The 23,186-nt window shown below is 43.8% G+C and overlaps 2 protein-coding genes across 4 annotated transcripts in view; one reads left to right on the forward strand and one right to left on the reverse strand.

The window, feature by feature from the left end:
• The window catches only part of LOC124711507 (peptidoglycan recognition protein 1-like), a 116,964-nt gene extending 111,332 nt beyond the window's left edge, over window positions 1-5,632 (reverse strand). The window contains exon 1 of the mRNA XM_047241621.1: window positions 5,461-5,632. Within this exon, the coding sequence (XP_047097577.1) occupies window positions 5,461-5,632 (172 nt within the window). The remainder of the gene's footprint in view (window positions 1-5,460) is intronic.
• LOC124711589 (trichoplein keratin filament-binding protein) overlaps window positions 1-23,186 on the forward strand; it is a 313,083-nt gene that overhangs the window by 107,236 nt on the left and 182,661 nt on the right. The gene's annotated exons all lie outside the window — the stretch shown is intronic.

Consider the following 23,186-nt stretch of genomic DNA (forward strand, 5'->3'; position numbering starts at 1 on the left):
ATTGTTAGTAGTGGGGGATACCTCCTACAAAGAAACAATTAACGCATAGCAGCAGTGTCAGACATGTGAAAATTACAAGCCATTCCATCACTAACTCTGTAAACAGTACATCTGTCAGGCAAATGTGTACACGGGGATTGCAGCACCTCACAAGCACCTATCGCTAACTTAGGTGTGATGCTGAAGTCTCGATTTTACACCCAAGATGCGAAACGGGCGGTGGAGTACATCGCATAAATCAAAGTTCGTTTAGAGGCATGTGTCAAGTTTCATTACACCTTAGGTGGAAGTCCTCTGATGAATGACAGGTTTAACGTTAACGATCACAAGTAGACAGTGCTTTAAACCACATACAGAACACGTGGATGTATATGAGTAGAACGCACGCTATGTCACGCGACTGATGCATCTGGACAGAACACTAAAAAACTGACCTGAAGCAACTTCCCCTTCGCTAGAATGCATCAGCCAACCATTAAATCGTACATCGTTACAGCTCCATCTCAATCGATCACCCCGTTACCTCTCTGTTATCCTTTAATGCAGATGCAAGTAAGTTTAGAGGTGAATAGTTCCCTGTCCTCCTAAAAAACATCAAATACAGTAGTCAACTCGCGTGTAACACTGGTACCTCAATAGAATTACAATATAATACCACCTCAACGGAAAAAAATTGACTGCCCCCCCTGATTCCCTTCCTTTCGATGTCGATGTTTTCTCAGATTCCTCTTGCTGTCGCATACTTGTTCCCATGTACAAATTGTTCGGCGCGAACCAGAAGATACGCAAGTGCTTTCTCAATTTCCCCACAAATCGATGTATATTCGGTCATTTTATACCTATTCCCTCGACATTTGACGCAATTCTATCGATTTTATGTCAGATCTATAGATGCGATCATGACATAACCTCTCGTTCCGTGTTCTAAAGTTGCTTGTAAATGTAGCACAGCTGCCAACACCTAGCTCAAATGCACTGATCGGGAGGTGTAATACAGCACTGTACTCGACAGTATCCAGTATCCTCCACATTCGGAGAGTGTTTGCTCTGTTTTGTGTATGTCTGTTTATATGCATGTCGGAGTCCATCTGTCTGGGGCTCCATCGTGCATAAAAGTCATTCATTTATTGTACTTCTTAACTGCCTGCTATTATATCACGGCACTTTGAAATCTGTTACTATACATCGATAAGGAGTGCTAAGCTCCTCAACATGGGCACATCTCGAGATGGGTGGGGACTAGGAAAGCTTCATTCATTCATGAGATGTGGAGCGCAGTGGTCTTCTTCTGGTCGGTTGCAGATTAAATTGCTAACGGTGCTGCAGGGCAGGTTGGTCAATGACAGTGTGAGGAGGGCTTTCACTCTCTAATTTTACCCTAAGATAGCGAGAATGGTCTGTGACTCCCACACGCATCGAGATAGATCGTAAATTAATCACTATGCTCGAGGTGTTAGAAATACGTGGAGTGCTGTCTGGTAGACTTTGATGATTTATGTGTTTGAGAATTAACACTGAATGGACGTACTGCACAGTCATCTATCCATGTTTGCAATGATACTCACAAAGTGGAAAAGGGGTGGTTTATCTGACACTGGAATTGGGGAAACAAGCTGCCACATCATCAGCCAGTGTTGAAGTTAATGTAAAATTGCTAACACTGTTAGCGCTATCAACTGTGATGCTTATTATTACAGCACATCGATGGTGTCTTTTCCACGCCACCCGTGCACTGGCAAGCTGTTGGCTACCACATAATGATTGACTGATATCGCTTGTTTGAGTTGACAAAAAAGTTTTGGTGGATGGACAGCACCTTCTGGGGTGGATAGCAACGTAACACTGATTGCAAACATGAGTGCAATATGACGAATCAATCGAAATGGAACGCAGAGCCATCAGCTACTTCGTCAGTGTGAGAGACAAGTCTAAATGTAGAGTTCGTGAATCACCTTCAGACTGTAGTTTGGAAACAGACGCAAACGCCATAAAACTCTTCCAGTTTGCTCATGTTGTAACTCTCTTTTATTTAAAATCAGCCGATATGTGGCATGTTATGCTATCCGCCGTTAGAACATGATTTACACCGTGCAACGTCTAATTTCCTGCAAAAGGCCGTGGATCAGAGCTTCTTAATGTCAGTTTAGAACCTGGCACAGGCCTCGCAGTTGTGGCAGAAAAATGAAATGTTTTCACGCCTTTATTTAGCTGAGAGAAGATCGATTGTGCTGTGTGCATCTAGCATGTGGAATACACGTGTACCTGTCCTCTAGACATGGGAAAGACGTTGGTTGGCTTGTATAAATTATAGGGATGATTTGGAATGTGTTACATCACCGACATCGGTATTCGCGAGTGGAAATATCAGTTTCCTCTATTTGTTTCTAGTTAATCAGTGGTTTACAGCAAGCTGCCCGTCGCTAAAGCTTGGGGGTTTGTAGAGAATTAATTTCCAGTCTATTTATTGGGAATTATGTTGTGCTAGCGATCGGTGGGTTGCTGCCTAGTGCTAGATATCGAAAACTACCGCGAAATGGTGTAATATTATGGCAAATTATGCGAAAAATACATGTGTTCTTGTAATCCCCGAGCCTGGAGACGTGTGTAGAAAAGCGAGCACGCAACGACGCAGGTTCAGAGGAGAAACATTAACTGTATGCATCAAGGGGAAACGATCCCGAATTTGTAGAACAACTCTGAGAGCGACTTCAGTCCGCTGAGGGTAGCTATGGTTGCGCGTTGGGGGTGGATGACTTCTGATCGTCGGCTGTGGGAAAATATCTAGTGCTGAGAGAAGTATATATACGGTACTGTCCATCTTCACGGTGTATGTATGAATGATACAAAAGGGTTGAATCTGTTTGGCGCAGGATGCGAACTGTATTATTACTACATCAACACGGTACACGGTGATATATGGCTGGGTTGGAGATAGGTTTCGCGCACTAATATTCAAGCTCTCGTCCTTGGTGTGGGAGCAGTGTAAATGCGTAAGAGTCTTACCGTATTTGACTATATATATATATGGTAGTTTGTAAGATTTAATTACCAGTGTAATATGGTGATCTTTGTAAAATAACCGTTGAAAATCTCGTCTGCAGAAGGAAAAAAGGTGGACGGTGCTTCAATAGCGGTGGCATCAGCAATTCGGCCGGTAAATTCGATAAGGGCCAATCGTAATGCTCGATTTATTCACATCCTTTGTGCTGGTATATAGGAGCCTCTACATGAGCATTAACTATTTTTGAGATGTTATACCATTTCCGCGAGGTCGACTCCATTCTTATTTTTTATATAGTCAGGTGACATCAGAATAAGATTGAGAACTTGTTATATGTGCTTGCGAAGGTTTGTAGTTACGCGCGTACACTTCACGGCGTTGCATCAGTCATGCTGGGCAGTTAAGCAGGGTTAGACGCTTGTCTCATGTTGCTCTAGCAACAATGCACCCTCTGCTACTCTGTCATCAATGGTAAAGACATGTGCTGCTCAGAGGCCTCTAGCATATGAGAACGGCGTGAGCGTGCCTTGGAGGTCTGTGACATCGGTATAACACTAATTGTATACTCAAAAATAGAGGCGACTTTCACCTGGGGTGGCTCGCGGCTGTGTCGGCGTGCATGCCCCTGGAGCATCTGCACTGATGAACACGTATTCTGAGAGGAATTTCTCAGGTGTCAAGTATGAAAGTGATGCCGCCGCCTCATGTGTCTCTTTATTGTTTGAGAGGTGACGCCGCGTCACTTCGTAAGGGCTGCCACTAATCTCCTGTGCGCTCCAGTGGACAAGATGTGGGGGGCGGTGCTTGTGCACGTTGATTGCGTGTCTATTGCATTATTTTGCAAGCAGGTCTGTAGGCTGTGCTATGCGTTATTTTGACAGTTCACGATTTAGTGGCTGCACATCAGTGTACTGCATTATTTAGGAGCAGTTTGCATGTCTGTGCTGAAATTATTTTGGAAAATCAGGAGTTGGTTGCGTGTCTCGAGTCGTTATTTACAAGTAGTTTAGAGGTCTGCAGACTGTGTATAGTGACCCCAAGCACATCAGGGCGAGTGTTTCACGTCAGTGTGATAAATATACTCCATCCCTCAATAAAATGTTCCAAAATAAATAGAGTACACTCCATGCTTACTCTACCCAGCAGCTCAGTGCAGGCTGAGTCATTTTCACGCCATGTCACTCCTCCAGACCACCATCTCAAATATTGTCACAAGAGGGACGAGAGCAACCTCTAGTGGCAGTCTGTGTACTAGGCCAATTGGGCTATACATCTCGTGGTGGAGAGAGTGCCTGCAAAATAAAGACTCATGTCCAGCACAGACAGAGTCCTTTTCCCACCATTTTCCCCCACCCCAGATCATCATCTTGGATTGCATCACAGGGTGGATGACAGCACCCTCTGGTGGCAGTATTGTGTACTAGGCCAGCTGGACTCTACATATTGTGGTGGAGACACTGCCTGCAAAATAAAAAGTTACGTCCAGCACAGGCAGAGTCGTTTTCCCGCCTTTTGCCCCCCCACCCACCTTGGATTATGTGACGAAATGGAAGACAGCGCTCTCTTGTGGTGGTACTGTGGTCAAGGCCCAGACCTTGGTGAACACACTGTTTGGATAATGGTACTTGCATCATCAGTTGACGTCATGGCTGCCATCTTGGGTTACATGACGGAACAGATGACAGCGTCCTCTGATGGTTGTACTATTTACTAGATCAGTTGGATTGCAGACCTCATGGTGGCGAACACACAGCTGCCTCTAATTGTTTAAATAAAGACTGGTGCACGAGTTCGACAGTTGACGTCTAGCAAGCATGTTTGCAGAGTCTTTTGGATGGATTATTATTTTAACAATTTGCGAGTTGTTTGGCTGTCTGGACGTAAATGTATTGCATTATTTACGAGTGTTTTGCATATCTGTAGGCTGTACAATGCGTTATTTTGACGGTTTACAATTATGAAGTGCATGTGTAGAGCATTATACATAAGTTATGTAGGAGTAGTTTGCAGGTCTGTATGCTGTGTGGCATGTCAGAGCGTGTGTTCTCCATCACTGTGATAAATATACTCCATCCCTAAATAAATTGTTCCAAAAAAACTAAAGTACACACCTTCCTCCCCCCAGCATCCCAGCACTGATCGAGCTCTTTTCCCGCGAATCCTTAGGAGGAAGTTTGCTGCATTCCGCCTTCTTAGCGTTGCAGTTTTAATGGGCAAGAGCAGACTCGTTCTTTCAGTGTTGTGTTTGGTTGGCAGTCTGTGAAATCTCGCCCGTTACATAACTATTAGACACTCTGTGTCTCTCAGAAGGACACAAATGACTGAAACACACTTTTGCGGTGTATCCCAGGTCAGAGAAGTGAGGGGAGGCTAAGTACGTCATCCGTCGCGTCTGGAAAAGTACGGCAACAGCTTCGACTGTGTGCTTCCCCCAGAGCAGTTTTCGCGCGGTCATCCGCCAGCTGGCTGCGCCGGCAGCAAGGCCGAGTCGCAAGGTTTTTGTTCGGACGGGGCGCCGGCGGTGGTGCCCGCAGCGGCGTGACTCACCGCGCCGCTGGAGGCGACCGCTCCAGCACAGAACCAGACTCCGGCCGCTTCCAGCGCCGGCTGTGCTTTCCCTGCGTCCGCCATCGCCGCCATCGGAAAGCCAAACCCTGACCCTGCAAACTGGCGGCTTGCCACGCCATGTCAGGGGCAGCCACCCACAGATCAAGGTGCCGTCAAATTCGCGTCAACCATCAAGATTTGCGTATTCTTTGGTTAAGCTAACTCCATGATGGCGGATGCTGGAATACATGCTTTAGAAAGGACACGGCTGATTTCCTATCCCAACGATCCCACTGTCAACGGACGACTGAACTGCAATTTTCCTGCTTTCCATTCGTTGGAACCCGTAGATGGAACAGTTGTGGTCTGTTGTGCCCTGACTCATTCAGTCTTCCTGCCTCTACAAGCATACAGCTCTCCGTTTTTTCAGCGTGCACATGTACATATTTCTGCATTCATACTCCGCAAACCATTGTCAAGTGCGTGGCAGAGGGTCCTAACCATTGTACGGGTTATTAGGCTATTCCCGTGCCATTTGCGCGTGGAGCGTGGGAAGAACGACTGCTTGAACGCCTCTGTGCGAGATGTCTAATCTTGTCCTCGCGATCCCTTCGGGAGCGATACGTAGGTTCCACACATAAAGTTGGTTTCTTTTAGTAAGCAGGCTTCCGCAGAATAGTTTGCGCCTATTATCAAGCGTCAGTCATATGAGTTTCTTCATCATCTCAGTGACACTGTCGCAGGGATCAAACAAACCAGTGGCCGTTCGTGGTGTCCTTGTTTACGTTCAGTTTGTTCCGTTAATCCTATTTCAGACGCATCGCACGCTTTTCAGCTGTATTCTAGGATGGGTCGCACGAGTGTTTGATATGTAATCTGCTATGAAAACTGCCCGGTATCCTACCAGTGGATACTAGTCTGCCTACGACAAAACCGATGTGATCGTTTCAGTTCCTTTCCGTACACTAACAACTGTTGCCCTCGGGCACTTGTGTGGGTTTAGCGATTCCAGTTGTAACTCATTGATATTACGGTCGTAGGGTACCACGTATTTCGTTTTATGAAATGCACAATTTAACATTTCTGAACTTTTTTTACAAGTTTGCCAATCTTCGCACCACTTTTAAATCTTATAAAGATCTAACTGAATATATCTGCGGTTCATTATTTCATATAGTGCCTAATTATACGTAGATAACTGTGTGGCTGCAATTATTTTCTCACTGAAAGCTCGTTTCTCGCTGCCATAACCGAAATTAATACCATATTGACAGTAAACTATCAGTTTCACACACATCGGAAGCCAAGGTTAGAAGTGCTGTTTACTTTACCAAAAGCTCTGCTAGCAGTTTTTACTCCCTTCTTTTTGTCTTTTGCTGTGCATCCAGTGCCGTGATCGCTATAAGTTAGTAATTGATCCTGTTTCTCCATTGTTAACTTGTACAGTTTTCTTCTCAGTGTGTTCATTGTCTCTCATTTTACTCTTCTTATATTTCATTCTCAAGCCTACTTATTAACTGGATTCTTACAAGTGCCTTCACGTTCATAGACCTCCTGTTTTTTCCCCAGTCGTTCCTGTTCCTTTTCAACAGACAGATCGAGGGCGAAAAACCTGACCGTTCGTACGCACAGTAATCCTTACGAATTTGAATTTGTTGATAAGTCCACTCCGCGAGGTGATGGAAGTTTCACGTTGTATCTTCAGTATTTCTTGCTTGGCCTTCTGAAGATCGAAGAATGCTACGCGAAAATTAGGTCCACTTGTGGTGTCACCACCAGACACCACTCTTTGTTTTTTTTTTTCTTTTTTTTTTCTTTATTGTGATTTCATTCCCCTGCCCCATATGAACAGGGGAGGGCTGTCAGCAGCACAATCCGCCGCTCTTCAGCCGAGTGACACGACAACTAAAACAAGAATAAAATAATACATACATAAGGAGATAAAAAAGGGAACATAAAACAGAGTAAGGGGAGAAAATGGAGGTAAAAATACACTGACATGTAGACGTTCATTGGGGACAGCTAAAAAAGTCACCAGAAAGTTAAAAAGAAACACAGTTGGCGATTCTTAAAACACAGAGAAGACACTGGATGCTCATGCACAGGTTAAAAGTTGGCCACAGTATTAAAAGCACTCCGAAACAACGCATTTAAAACCCACTTGGAGCACACACGACGAAGAATAAAACTACCAGGTGGGACCTGCCGAGGGAAAGGTCAGAGAGGATGGAAAAGGAGGGGAGAGCATGGGGCAGCTGGGGAAGCGGCGGGATGGAGAGAGGAGGGGCAACCGTGGGTTCACGAAGAGGCAGGAGACACATGGGGCAGGAGAGGAAAAGGGAAGACAGGGCAGGAGGGAGCGCAGAGACATTGAAAGAAGGCACATGAGATGGAGGGGGAGTAGGAGGGGAAATCCGCTCAGAAGGAGGGAGGGGGAGGAGAGGGAGCCCTGAGGAGGAGGCAGGAAGAGGGGGTTAGAGTTGGTAGGAAGGGTAGATGTCAGGGCGAAGCTCATCATCCGGGAGGGGTAGGCGGTGGAAGTTGTGTTGGGAAAGGAGATGGAGGGTGTGGAGATGGAGAGAGGGAGGGACACAACGGTAAAGGCGCGGCAACTGGTTGGGAGTGGAGAGGAAGGGAGACACCAGGGGGTGAGTGGGATCAAGGCGGCGGACAATATATAGTGTGCGGATGTGTTCAAGGAAAAGGAGAAGGTGGGGGGAAGGGGATGAGGTCATAGAGGATGCGCGTGGGGGACGGAAGGCGAGGCGGAGTGCATGGCGTTCGAGGATTTGGAGGGCTTTATAGAACCGGGGAGGGGCGGAAATCCAAGCGATGCTGGCATAACAAAGGATGGGGCGGATCATGGATTTGTAGGTGTGAAGGATGGTGGAAGGATGCAGACCCCACGTCCGGCCGGACAGGAGTTTCAGGAGGCGGAGGCGGTTGTGAGCTTTGGTTTGGATGGTAAGGAGATGGGGAGTCCAGGTGAGGTGGCAGTCGAGTGTGAGGCCAAGGTGTTTGAGGGTAGGAGTGAGGTGGATAGGACGGCCATAAACGGTGAGGTAGAAACCATGGAGGCGGAAGGAGCGGGTGGTGCGGCCTATGATGATCGCCTGGGTCTTGGAGGGATTAACACACCACTCTTGCTAGGTGGTAGCCTTTAAATCGGCCGCGGTCCGTTAGTATACGTCGGACCCGCGTGTCGCCACTATCAGTGATTGCAGACCGAGCGCCGCCACACGGCAGAAGTAGTCTAGAGAGACTCCCTAGCACTCGCCCCAGTTGTACAGCCGACTTTGCTAGCGATGGTTCACTGCCTACTTACGTTCTCATTTGCCGAGACTATAGTTTAGCATAGCCTTCAGCTATGTCATTTGCTACGACCTAGCAAGGCGCCATATTCAGTTACTATAAGTGCTATCTTCAATAATGTATTCTGAGCAGATAATATTGTGAATCATGTACCGTCAAGAGCGACGTTCATCATTAATGGATTAAAGTTAAGTATCAAACTAATTACGTTCGCTTTCTGAATTCTCATTCCTTGTCATGTTCCAGACCTCACGTCAGTATAGTTCTTCCCTCATCATGCCAGCCTGCGTCAGCTAAAATGCGTGCATTTCGGCCTCCACTCGTAACACGGTGTTGGCTCTTCATCCAACACAAAACCACTTGCTACCAAAGATCGTCTTGTAAGTTCCCTCAGCGTTTTCGCAAACACTCTTCTGCTGTTTGCTGGTTGACTGAATCTAGCAGCATGTTTCGTTCTCTAGTTGAATCGGAACCGGAGGTGATCGCAAACACTCCTACAGTGCTCGAGAGTACGTTGCAGAGCAGCTCCATTGCTCTTGTCTACAATTATCTTGACACACCGGCGTCATCTGTTTGACCTCCCTAAAATTGAAACAAACTAGTTTCACTTCATAGTGTGCCGTAAAGTTAACCTTGGCGGCTGATCGCTAATGTTACTACTAGAGTCGACCATATTTTTGCCCTACACACATGTGCGTTATCATACATCACTCTTTACTCTAGGCATGCGGGTATTGTCTGGCGACCCAATGACTTCGATGTAATTCGGCATACTAGACGAAACCCACTTCTAAAGTAACTCCTCTCAAAGGATTTACATCTCCACGCTTCAAAGACAATTTGCTTGTGTGGATCGTGTTACTCTCTTAGAAAAACTCAAGTTTTATGATACTGGTTTGAATCATACTTAAGAAACTGACTGCAAAATGTTGTGCTGAATAACTCAAACTATGGTGGAAGGCCAGGAAATTTTAGTGACTAGGGAGAAATCACAAAGCGAGCCCCCTCAACAAGCAAAATTTGTACTTTTTATAGACGATTCTTGTGTCATAATAAGTCCCATTACAGAGAAAGCAACGTAAGAGTAGGTAAATAATGTTTTTCCAAGAATTATTAAGTGGTTTTCTGAAAATGAGTTGTCCCTAAATTTTGGAAAACACGCTGTATTCAATTTTTACAGCAAATATTCATTTCAACAGTTGATGTAACACATGAGCAGAAGTCAGTAAGTAGGGTAGAATGCCCCAAATTTTTGGGTGTACATTTTTGATGAAACTGTGAACTGGGAAGAAGCATATTAATTGTTCTTCGTATAATTGCTGGTCTTTGAAATTAATGTGTCAACCTCCTAACATATTTTAGATATATATCCACTCAATAATGTCGTGCGGAATAATTTTCTGGGGTAACTCGTCACTTAGAAAGAAAGTATTGATTGCACAAAAGAGAACAGTAAGCATAATCTGTATTGTTCGTCCACGGACGTCATCACAATACATATATTCCCAAATGAAATTCGTTATAAATATTCCATTACAATTTGAGAAGAACAGTAAGTTCCATACCTACAACACTATAGGAGAAAATGATCTTCATTACCCATTGTTAAGCTGTCAGTGTCTCGGAAGAGAGTTCATTTGTAGCAATAAAAGGTTTTGATCGTTTGCCCAATACCATAAAATAACTGAGAGGTAGCAAAGCAAGTTTTAAATCAAACTTGAAATTATTTATCCAGGACAACCTCAAGTCGCACTAAAATTGTTTTGCCCGTGGAAGGAATTGTTAAATGAAAGTGTTTATGTGCGCCATACTTCACTATATTACGATAAGCTTGCGGACACCAGTCACTAACAAGTCTTACTCTAAGCTGCACAAAGACTGAAAAGTCAATACGCACACATCCACCGTAGCCAGTTTATGGTAATTATGAATTATTCTTCACAGAATGTTTACAAACTGGTTGTTTATTTTAGAATGGCTCATTAAAATGTTGCTATAAACAGTCTCACATTACACAATGTTCACGTTCGCGAGTAAGCATCACGCTACGCGGAATTTTGTTATTTTAAACGTCACCAAAAGTTCTGAATTTCACACCGTGCATTAAATCGAACTTTCTTCCACACTTTACGGCGCTTCTCAACACGTTTTGGTACCGAAATATATATTACTAATTTTCAACGGAGCACATACCAATAGGTCTTATCACTATGAGATCCAAGCCCAGACTCTACTTCTCTCTCTACGTAAATGAACATAGTTCACCAAAAAAAGGCACGAATACCCTAATTACTGATTGACAGAAAAACATCATAGCCAATCGCAAAGAAGTATCAAGCCCATTCAGTCCCACGCATGTATACCGAACCAATCAAAATTCGTCACTGAATCAGAACAGTAAATTATCATAAATAAATTTTGAAAACTCACAAAAATAAAATTAATTCCCTTTTAACAAAACTATTTTACGGAAATCATTACCTCATTTCCCCAGTACCGTAAACTGGCGAAATAGTTTATAATAAATGCCTCGGTACGAATAACTAACTAGGCGCTGCAGTCTGGAACCGCGCGACCGCTACGGTCGCAGGTTCGAATCCTGCCTCGGGCATGGAAGTGTGTGATGTCCTTAGGTTAGTTAGGTTTAATTAGTTCTAAGTTCTAGGGGACTGATGACCTCAGATGTTAAGTCCCATAGTGCTCAGAGCCATTTGAACCATTTGAATGAACAACTAATACACACATCATTCTCCAACATTCCTCACGTGACCAATTACTTCACTGTATAGTGTAAAAATTTTACATAAAATAGTATTCCACATTCACACCTTCTTTTATTCTCACAACTAAACACGACAATAGTAGTAATTAATAAACAGTTAGAAATATAAACAAACAAACCGGAAATAAAATTGACAGTATTTTGACTGCGGCTCAAACAGTGCCCGTCAGTTAGTGACCTCTATCACACCGCACAGAAACTGCATACACTCGAGCCATCTGACACCACGTGTCATGCGCGTGACTCGTGCACTTCTGTTCACTATGCAGTGTCTCATCTGAACAGCCATGATTGGAGGCGCTACTCCTCAAGTGGATTAAGAGGTTGAATTGCCGAGATGGTTGACGTCTATGAGGGTATCGTGCCGCATACACTGTATAAGAACGATCTGCATTCTTTCTACACTCTCCATCCACCATGAGCATGTCAGCTTTTGCTGCATTGTTAAATCCCATCATCCACTCACGACCTACTGCTTGGACTGTCACACACTAGCTGACTAGCAAGTAGCAGTGCACTCAAGTAAGACACAAGCGCAATGTAAGCAAACATGACAACATCGTACCTAGCAACTATGCAGTCTGAGTGGCACAAACAAGTGTCGATGTGGAAACTTTTCAAAATACGATATCTCGTAAACGACTCGCACTAGAATCCTGCGACAAATACCACAGACATTGTTGTGTACGTTTGCACAGAAATACACTTTCCAAGTATTATTACAATCTGTTTATTGGCTAACAGTACGAGACCCTGACTACCAATTCACTTTGTGAAAACCGCACACCAGTAGCATTTCACAGCCGGCAGTAGTGGCCGAGCGGTTCTAGGCGCTACAGTCTGGAACCGCGCGACCGCTGCAGTCGCAGGTTCGAATCCTGGCTCGGGCATGGATGTGTGTGATGTCCTTAGGTTAGTTAGGTTTAAGTAGTTCTAAGTTCTAGGGGACTGATGACCTAAGATGTTAAGTCCCATAGTGCTCAGAGCCATTTGAACCAACCAAGCATTTTACATTTCCTCAGTATTTACGGTGCAAGATTTAGGTGATTCACCGTGTGTATGGCGAACAAGAAAGCGTGGATGAGGTGGTTAAGTTCACCGAAAGGATTCTCAATTTCGATAAACAAAAAAACATTTTTCCCAAAAGCAATGGTATACTGTCTCTGGACTTTCAGTGTACAGTATCTATTTCAAGAGTAAATTTTAGCAAGAAATCGATTGATGGTACTGTAATAAAGTGAGTAACATTTTTTCGATCGCATCATATAACACGAAAAATATTTCGGTCCCTCGGTTTCTTGATAAAACGTTATTCGCTGTATATAATCCTCGCGCAGTTGATGTGTACAGGAACAAAATTTTTTCAGTTTGAGTGTTCCTTGTCCGGTACGGAACCTGCGTTACGACCTGTGACAGGGAAGTGTAATAAAGTGACGGAAACCCTCTGCTTTTCGCCAGTCCGCGAGAGGAGTGCCGAGTTAGTTGAAGTCGTTGCGACGGCGCGGTCGGCCTCTCTTCGCAATTGTGGCTCTGTTCTTAGAAACGAAATCACTTTCGGTATTTAAGCTTGAGTGTGGGTAGCGCGCAACGTTCCGTGTCACAAGTAAAACATAAATCAGAAATGACAGGCATTCTGACGTAGCTGCAATTTATCTTACACTTAGTACAATGGGTTATAAAAAATTAGTGTGTGAGAAAAACGGTCGTGATGTAGACCCTAACAAGTTTTAAATGCAGTTCACTGGAGATCGACGCTAGCAGTCCTTCGAACGGTACATCCTTTTTCATTCGCTCTCTTTCACTGTTTTCCTGTGCCATTTTGTTAAATACAAGGTGGTAATATAAACGATGTGAAGGCAGAATCAGGAAACATGTTATTAACGTAGAGAAGAAACACCATTGATGCCAAGAACAATTTTTGTCAAACATCCCTTTTGGCCGTATATAGGTAATAGTGGATTATGTTACAGACACAGTATACTTCTGTTGTGTTCGTCTACACGTGTGTTTACAATGATACTACTGCTGATGAAACAAGTCGGGCTGTTTTGAATAATACCAGAATTTGCTTAAGTCGGACTTGTTGCGCCTTCAGTTTCGTTTCTCTTTTCTTGTTTTCCCTAACTTGTCGGTTCCCCTAGTTGTGCGTATTTCTTATGCACACACAATGACAAATCAAGGGTTATTTCTGTGGAAAATGTATTTTGACTGATCCACTATTTAGTGAGCCACGCTGTTTAAGAGAAGGCAGTTTTTGGTGCCGGAGCAAAATACAATTGCTTATTCGTGCTTGCAGTACCCTGGCGGAGAAGTTACAGAACGTCCCGAGAGTGAGTGAGTGAGTGAGTGAATGAAGTTAATTGGCCTGAACCAGCCTTTTCCCCGCCGCTTCGCCCGCGTATTCGTCCTAGTACGAGCGTACTGAACATACCTCCTCCTCCGCCTCTCTGTGTCCACCTCTTCCTCCCTCTGTATCTTCAATCCCTGACCCTCTCACCGTATCCTCCCCCTACCTCTTTCCATCTCCTCGACTTCCTTTTCCATCTGCCCACTACTCCTCCACATCATTCACCTGTCTCGCGCAGCACCCCCTCCTCCCCTCACTTTGTCCATTTTCTCCTCTCCTTTGGTTCAAATGGCTCTAAGCACTATGGGACTTTTACATCTAAGATCATCAATCCCGTAGACGTAGAACTACTTAAACCCAACTAACCTAAGGACATCGCACACATCCATGCACGAGGCAGGATTCGAACCTGCGACCGTAGCAGCAGCGCGGTTCCGGACTGAAGCGCCTAGAACCGCTCGGCCACAGCGGCCGGCCCCCTTCGTTCCATCCAGTCCCTCCTACGTCCATCTCAGCCTGTCGCCAGCCATCCGCGTCAGCGTGCGTAGCTCCTGCATTACAGTTCGATAAAAGATGCCGATACGGCTCCCAGTTCACGCCTTTCGTGCAGAGCATTGTACACATCAGGGGCCTGAAAATAATTGATTTTTCCTGACGTACAGCCCTCAAGCGAAGCAGGTCAGTAAAGCAGGCCGATACTACTCCAACACAACACGCCGGTCGTACAAATATGCCTACATGTAGGAGACCGGAAAACATTTTTTTCAGACTGCCCTGCAAAGAAGGTTGACAAGGGAAGGCGATACCATTCCCACACAACGTGACTGTTGTGCAGGTCGGCCAATATGCCAAGAGCTGGAAAAAACACAGTGGAGTCAAGTGGTGACAGACGGTTGAATGGTATGCTCAAGGAAGCGATTCTGGACACTTTTACTTTGGTTCTTGAAGAAAGCAGACGTATCGGTGATGTAGTGCGTTTTGCGGTCGATTGGGTGATAGATTCTAGGCGGTGAACGACAGCTACACTGAAGAGCCAAAGAAACTGGTACACCTGCCTAATATCGCGATAGGGCCCCAGCGAGCTCGCAGAAGTGCCGCAACACGACGTGTCATGAACTCGACTAATGTCTAAAGTGGTGACGAAGGAAATTGACGCCATGAATCCTGCAGTGCTATCCATAAATCATTAAGAGTACGAGGGATGCAGATCTCTTCTGAACAGCACATTGCAAGGCATCCCAGATATACTCAATAATGTTCACGTCTGGGGAGTTTGGTATCCAGCGGAAGTGTTTAAACTCAGTTTTGCTGAAGCAACTCTGTAGTAATTCTGGACGTATGGGGTTTCGCATTTTCCTGCTGGAATTTGCAAAGACCGTCGGAATGCACAAAGTACATGAATGGATGCAGGTGATCAGACAGGATGCTTACTTATGTGTCAGCTGTCAGTCGTATCTAGACGTATCAGGGGTCCCATATCACTCAAACTACACACACCCTACACCGTTACAGAGCCTCCACCAGCTTGAACAGTCCCCTGCTGACATGCAGCGTCCATGGAATCATGAGGCTGTCTCCATACCCGTACACGTCCATCCGCTCGATAGAATTTGAAACGAGACTCGCCCGACCAGCAACACGTTTCCAATCATCAACAGTCCAATGTTGGTGTTGAGGGGTCCAGGCGAGGCGTATTGTTTTGTGTTGTGGAGCCATCAAGGCTATGCGAGTGGGCCTTTGGCTCCGAAAGCCCATATCGATGATGTTTCGTCGAATTGTTCGCACGCTGACACTTGTTGATGGCCCAGCATTGAAATATGCAGCAATTTGCGGAAGGGTTACACTTCCGTCACGTTGAACGATTCTCTTCAGTCGTTGTTGGTCCCGTTCTTGCAAGATTTTTTTCTGGTTGCAGCGATGTCGGAGATTTAATGTTTTACCGGAATCCTGATATTCGCGGTACACTCGTGAAATGGTCGTACGGGAAAATCACCACTCCATCGCCACCTCGGAGTTGCTGCGTCCCATCGCTCGTGCGCCGATTATAACATCACGTTCAAACTCACTTAAATCTTGATATCTACATCTACATCCATACTCCGCAAGCCGCCTGACGGTGTGTGGCGGAGGGTACCCTGAGTACGTCTATCTGTTCTCCCTTCTATTGCATTTCAGTACAATTTTCCATTGTTACAACCTCTCGATACACCACAGCATCATCTGCAAAAAGCCTCAGTGAACTTCCGATGTCATCCACGAGGTCATTTATGTATATTGTGAATAGAAACGGTCCTATGACACTCCCCTGCGGCACACCTGAAATCACTCTTACTTCGGAAAACTTCTCTCCATTGAGAATGACATGCTGCGTTCTGTTATCTAGGAACTCTTCAATCGAATCACACAATTGGTTTGGTAGTCCATATGCTCTTACTTTGTTCATTAAACGACTGTGGGGAACTGTATCGAACGCCTTGCGTAAGTCAAGAAACACGGCATCTACCTGGGAACCCGTGTCTATGGCCCTCTGAGTCTCGTGGACGAATAGCGCGAGCTAGGTTTCACACGATCGTCTTTTTCGAAACCCATGCTGATTCCTGCAGAGTAGATTTCTAGTCTCCAGAAAAGTCATTATACTCGAACACAATACGTGTTCCAAAATTCTACAACTGATCGACGTTAGAGGTATAGGTCTATAGTTCTGCACATCTGTTCGACGTCCCTTTTTGAAAACGGGGATGACCTGTGCCCTTTTCCAATCCTTTGGAACGCTACGCTCTTCTAGAGACCTACGGTACACCGCTGCAAGAAGGGGGGCAAGTTCCTTCGTGTACTCTGTATAAAATCGAACTGGTATCCCATCAGGTCCAGCGGCCTTTCCTCTTTTCAGCGATTTTAATTGTTTCTCTATCCTTCTGTCGTCTATTTCGATATCTACCATTTTGTCATCTGTGTGACAATCTAGAGAAGGAACTACAGTGCAGTCTTCCTCTGTGAAACAGCTTTGGAAGAAGACATTTAGTATTTCGGCCTTTAGTCTGTCATCCTCTGTTTCAGTACCATTTTGGTCACAGAGTGTCTGGACATTTTGTTTTGGTCCACATACTGCTTTGACATAAGACCAGAATTTCTTAGGATTTTCTGCCAAGTCAGTACATAGAACTTTACTTTCGAATTCATTGAACGCCTCTCGCATAGCCCTCCTCACACTACATTTCGCTTCGCGTAATTTTTGTTTGTCTGCAAGGCTTTGGCTATGTTTATGTTTGCTGCGAAGTTCCCTTTGCTTCCGCAGCAGTTTCCTAACTCGGTTGTTGTACCACGGTGGCTCTTTTCCATCTCTTCCGATCTTGCTTGGCACATACTCATCTAACGCATATTGAACGATGGTTTTGAACTTTGTCCACTGATCCTCAACACTATCTGTACTTGAGACAAAACTTTTGTGTTGAGCCGTCAGGTACTCTGTAATCTGCCTTTTGTCACTTTTTCTAAACAGAAAAATCTTCCTACCTTTTTTAATAATTCTATTTACAGCTGAAATCATCGATGCAGGAACCGCTTTATGATAGCTGATTCCCTGTTCTGCGTTAACTGTTTCAAATATTTCGGGTCTGTTTGTCACCAGAAGGCCTAATATGTTATCGCCACGAGTCGGTTATCTGTTTAACTACTCAAGGTAGTTTTCAGATAATGCACTTAAAAAAATTTCACTGGATTCTTTGTCCTTGCCACCCGTTATAAACGTTTGAGTCCCCCAGTCTATATCCGGCAAATTAAAATCTGCACCCAGAACTATAACATGGTGGGGAAATCTACTCGAAATATTTTCCAAATTATCCTTCAGGTGGTCAGCCACAACAGCTTCTGAGCCAGGGGGCCTATAGAGACATCCAATTACCATGTCTGAGCCTGCTTTAACCGTGATCTTCACCCAAATTATTTCGCATTTCGGATCTCCGTCAATTTCCTTCGATACTATTGCACTTCTTATCGCTATAAACACGCCTCCCCCTTCACTGTTCAGCCTGTCTCTGCAGTATACATTCCAATCTGAGTTTAGGATTTCATTACTGTTTACGTCTGGTTTCAGCCAACTTTCTGTCCCTAGTACTATATGGGCGTTGTGACCGTTTATTAATGAGAGCATTTCTGGTACCTTTATATAGACGCTCCTGCAGTTTACTATTAGCACATTAATATTGTTATTCCCTGTTGCATTTTGCCTACTCCTACGTTGCCGCGTCTCAGGAGGCGTCTTGTCGGGCCTAGGGAGGGAATTCTCTAACCTAAAAAACCCCCATGTGCACTGCACACGTACTCCGCTACCCTCGTAGCCGCTTCCGGCGTGTAGTGCACGCATGACCTATTCAGGGGGACCCTACATTTCTCCACCCGATAGCGGAGGTCGAGAAATTTGCACCCCAGATCTCCGCAGAATCGTTTGAGCCTCTGGTTTAAGCCTTCCACTCGGCTCCAAACCAGAGGACCGCGATCGGTTCTGGGAACGATACTACAAATAGTTTGCCCTGATTCCACCCCGCGAGCGAGGCTTTCCGCCTTCACCAATTCCGCCAACCACCTGTACGAACTGAGGATGACCTCTGAACCCGGACGGCAGACTGTAGCGGCAGTAACCGACCTAACAACTTCGCCGGACACTTATTGTCGTATACAGTTTTTTGCCGACCACGGCGCCCTGTTCTGTCTGTTTACATCTCTCTGTATTTGAATACGTACGCCTATACCAGCTTCTTTGGCGCTTGAGTGCACAATACTCTGATTTTTTTCCAGTTGCATTATGGAAAAGAGAATAAACAGATTTTGAGTTTTTAGTCGTGATCTCCGATGTGTTGAAATCATCATGTTGAACCGTGAACTATTTTGAGCTGATGAATATTTCGTGTATTGTGATCACGAAATGGACTTAGTTTTCACACGCCTTGGATTACTATTTAGCTTGGGGACTCTGCTACCATGCTCGTAACGCTCTCAACGTAACAGTTCTGGATTTGATAAGATTATTTTCTGTCTGTATTTTTTTTATTTTGATATCGTAGACCACTTTCCGTTCAGTTGAGACGTACTTTCATGGATAAACATTATCCAACATAATTCTCTGTCGTTTACATCAATTACAGCTATTAGAATAGAACCCTTTTTATTAAATTATTCATTTATCTTTTATTTTATATTTCTGTGTATTTTATTAACTCGCAATTGTAGCCACTGTATAGACTGTTTGACTGCAGGATCACAGCTACAGGTTATTATTTGCAGCTACTTATCTGCTGGACATGAAAGCGGACGTGCGCGGCTCGACCCTACGAATACGTCGAGCTATTCCTTTTAAACAGAGCTGTGCATAGCCCAGTTACCTAAGATGCGAGCAACGTCAAGTACAGACGCAGTTGGTTTGTTCACGTGGAATGCTGTTCAGAGAACAAACACTCAGCGGAAAACTGCTAGGTCTGGGGACGGAGTAAGCCCCCTTCGCCCAGTCGGGGCACGGATAATGATACCTGATCGTAGGGCTGATACATGCGAAAAATGTGTCCGAATGAACTGTACTGGTGCGATCAGACCCATGGTCTGAATGATTATTTATAAAGGTATTTTAAAATAATATTACCAGAGTGAAAAATGCTCCTGTCATAGCACAAAGAAGGCGAATATGTCTTGGGCGGGTTCAGGGATGCAAAAGAAGGAAACCGGATTTTTCGTCTTGTCTGGCAGCTTCAAAGGCTCGTAAATCAAAACTTAGTGACATATTGGCGTCTTTTCCCTTCAGAGTATTAGTAGCCAAGTCATGTAATACAATGCATCGTGTCAAGCAAACTAGATGCATGATGTCATGTCGTATTAACATAAGCACATACCATCATGCCATCCAGCATGGAGTTTGTCATGCCGTGCAATATGACACAGCGTGTCATTAAAAGTTCACGATACATGCTTCCACACTCTGGAATACTTTCTATTATAGACGCACTGTCTAGACGCACATAAATTTGTGTCTATTTGTCCTTTCACTCTTCAACATTAATGTAACATAGGTTGAGTTTGGCGGGAGAAATGGGCCTCTCGTGAAAAAAATCGACCACCGCCCCACCCAAAAGTCAAAAAATTATTAGCGTTCCAACCCCAGAAATGTTATCCCTCCAGAAAAACTTTTTTAGATGTCTCATGTATCCTCTTAGGCCATATTTCTTAATATATTGTTTACTATGGCTGGCGAATCTTTTGGATTTTGGACACAGGATCAAGGACTTTGGCTATAAATTACAAAATGTGGGTGTATTAACGCCTTGCAGCTAAGGAAGCACACTGCGCTAAGGAAATAGAGTTAACTCGTAGAAAAGCGCGAATATGTGAAGATGTTTTGATTTAAATGTCTTTGAAGGCTACATCCCTTCTTTTACGCAACTAGTTCGGTCTGGGATATGTTCACTTTCTTTTGTGCTACGATAAAAGCATTTTTCATTCTGTTCCCAAAATTTTGACATTAAACCGCCTTAGCTTGGTATTCGATGCAGATTCTTGTTGACTTGGGCGACGACTGATCGGGTATAGGTTTTTTTTATTGTCTTCCGAACCATTCTGCTCGAGTTGGCCTTATTTACGGTTACCTACCTAGTGTGCTTGAGCCGGTCCAGTGTACCTCCTGTGCCCTCAAAGCGCACAGGCCTCACCACACGTGTGAGTCACGTGCCCCTGTGATGTGTTTTGTTTTATTTTTTTCTTTTCATTATTTTCTGTTATCTGGTGATTTTGATTTATATTTTTAATTTTTAAAATTTTAATTTTTATTGTTTTTTTGTGTTATAGTTACACACATTTTATTCATACAGATGCAAAACGCTGTATATGCAGACATATCTTAAGTAACCAGCAAACATAAATACGATACCGAAAGAAATATTAAATACTGCGGGAAGTTTATGATGATAATGTCTGTAAATAGTTTATATTATGTAGATAAACTTACGGTATCACCATATTACATAGCTAAACATACTTAATTGCTTACTTTGTCGTAAGCTGAAGTATTTGTGCAACAAATAATGAATTATTGAAAAGCGTATCCCTTGTTATTATCTCTTAAAAGTCTTGTCTTTTTTTAAAGTAAGCAATAATAAAAATTGAAAACTAACAAATGACTGGTAGAAAAACTCGCGTCACTAATTTTGGCGTGAAATGTTGCAACGACCGATCGGAATTGGTAGGCTGAAATAAGTAGAACAATTGCGAAACAATACATGCACGTCAAAATACTATCAACTTTTCAGTCCTGTAATAAAATTGTCAAACTCCAGCTTGTTTTGTTTGAAAATAAATTTTCTGCAAGACGGCATAATAATTTCTGAAGAAAACGCAGTGAATCATTTTCTATTCATTAAAAATAAGATGACCTTTTTTTGACAATTATTTTTATAATTGCAGTTTCCGGTTTAATTTAATTTTCTGCGTGGTCATCGCTAAACCTTTTTAAATGCTTGGTCAGACATACCATTTTGTACAAGGCTGGACATAATTCTGGATTGGTACGTGCATTATTTTATACGCGCACAGATTTTTGATGATTTAAAGCCAGTGATATAAACAACGAAACGATAATCAACTGTAATAACAAGTTTTTTAATTATGCAGGGTGAGTCACCTAACGTTACCGCTGGATATATTTCGTAAACCACATCAAATACTGACGAATCGATTCCACAGACCGAACGTGAGGAGAGGGGCTAGTGTAATTGGTTTATACAAACCATAAAAAAATGCACGGAAGTATGTTTCTTAACATAAACCTCCGTTTTTTTAAATGGAACCCTGTTAATTTTGTTAGCATATCTGAACATATAAACAAATACGTAATCAGTGCCGTTTGTTGCATTGTAAAATGTTAATTACATCCGGAGATATTGTAACCTAAATTTGACGCTTGAGTACCACTCCTCCGCTGTTCAATCGTGTGTATCGGAGAGCACCGAATTACGTAGGGATCCAAAGGGAACGGTGATGGACTTTAGGTACAGAAGAAACTGGAACAGCACATTACGTCCACATGCTAACACCTTTTTATTGGTCTTTTTCATTGACGCACATGTACATTACCATGAGGGGTGAGGTACACGTACACGCGTGGTTTCCGTTTTCAATTACGGAGTGGAATAGTGTGTGTTCCGACATGTCAGGCCAATAGATGTTCAATGTAGTGGCCATCATTTGCTGCACACAATTGCAATCTCTGGCGTAATGAATGTCGTACACGCCGCAGTACATCTGGTGTAATGTCGCCGCAGGCTGCCACAATACGTTGTTTCATATCCTCTGCGGTTGTAGGGACTTCACGGTACATATTCTCCTTTAACGTACCCCACAGAAAGAAGTCCAGAGGTGTAAGATCAGGAGAACTGGCTGGCCTATGAAACGCCCGTCGAACGTGTATCTCACCCCACATGGTAATGTACATGTGCGTCAGTGAAAAAGACCAATAAAAAGGTGTTAGCATGTGGACGTAATGTACTGTTCCAGTCTCTTCTGTACCTAAGGTCCATCACCGTTCCCTTTGGATCCCTACGTAATTCGGTGCTCTCCGATACACACGATCGAACAGCGGAGGAGTGGTACTCAAGCGTCAAATTTAGGTTACAATATCTCCGGATGTAATTAACATTTTACAATACAACAAACGGCACTGATTACGTATTTGTTTATATGTTCAGATGTGCTAACAAAACTAACGGGGTTCCATTTAAAAAAACGTAGGTTTGTGTTAAAAAACAGTTCCGTGCATTTTTTTATGGTTTGTATTAAGCAATTACACTAGCCCCTCTTCTCACGTTCGATCTGTGGAATCGATTCGTTAGTATTTGATGTGGTCTACGAAATATATCCAGCGGTAATGTTAGGTGACTCATCCTGTATACGAATGTAGCGCTTAAAATGCAGCGCATTTCTACGAAACACAATTTCATTTGCACACGCGTTGTGTTTCGCACTCGAACGATATAAGATTTTTGGAAAAGCTTCTTATAATTACCCTAAGAATATATTTTTGCTATAATCTGTATCACGTTAAGCCTTTTCAGCAAGTGCGATTCGCGTAACGTAAATCCGCATTTTACATGCAACGTGGCAACGGCGAAAGATGTCACAGAACAACAGGACAACCATCAATTACATGTATTTGTTCACCC

Source organism: Schistocerca piceifrons, chromosome 8, assembly GCF_021461385.2.
Source record: "Schistocerca piceifrons isolate TAMUIC-IGC-003096 chromosome 8, iqSchPice1.1, whole genome shotgun sequence".
Taxonomy (NCBI): Eukaryota; Metazoa; Arthropoda; class Insecta; order Orthoptera; family Acrididae; genus Schistocerca; species Schistocerca piceifrons.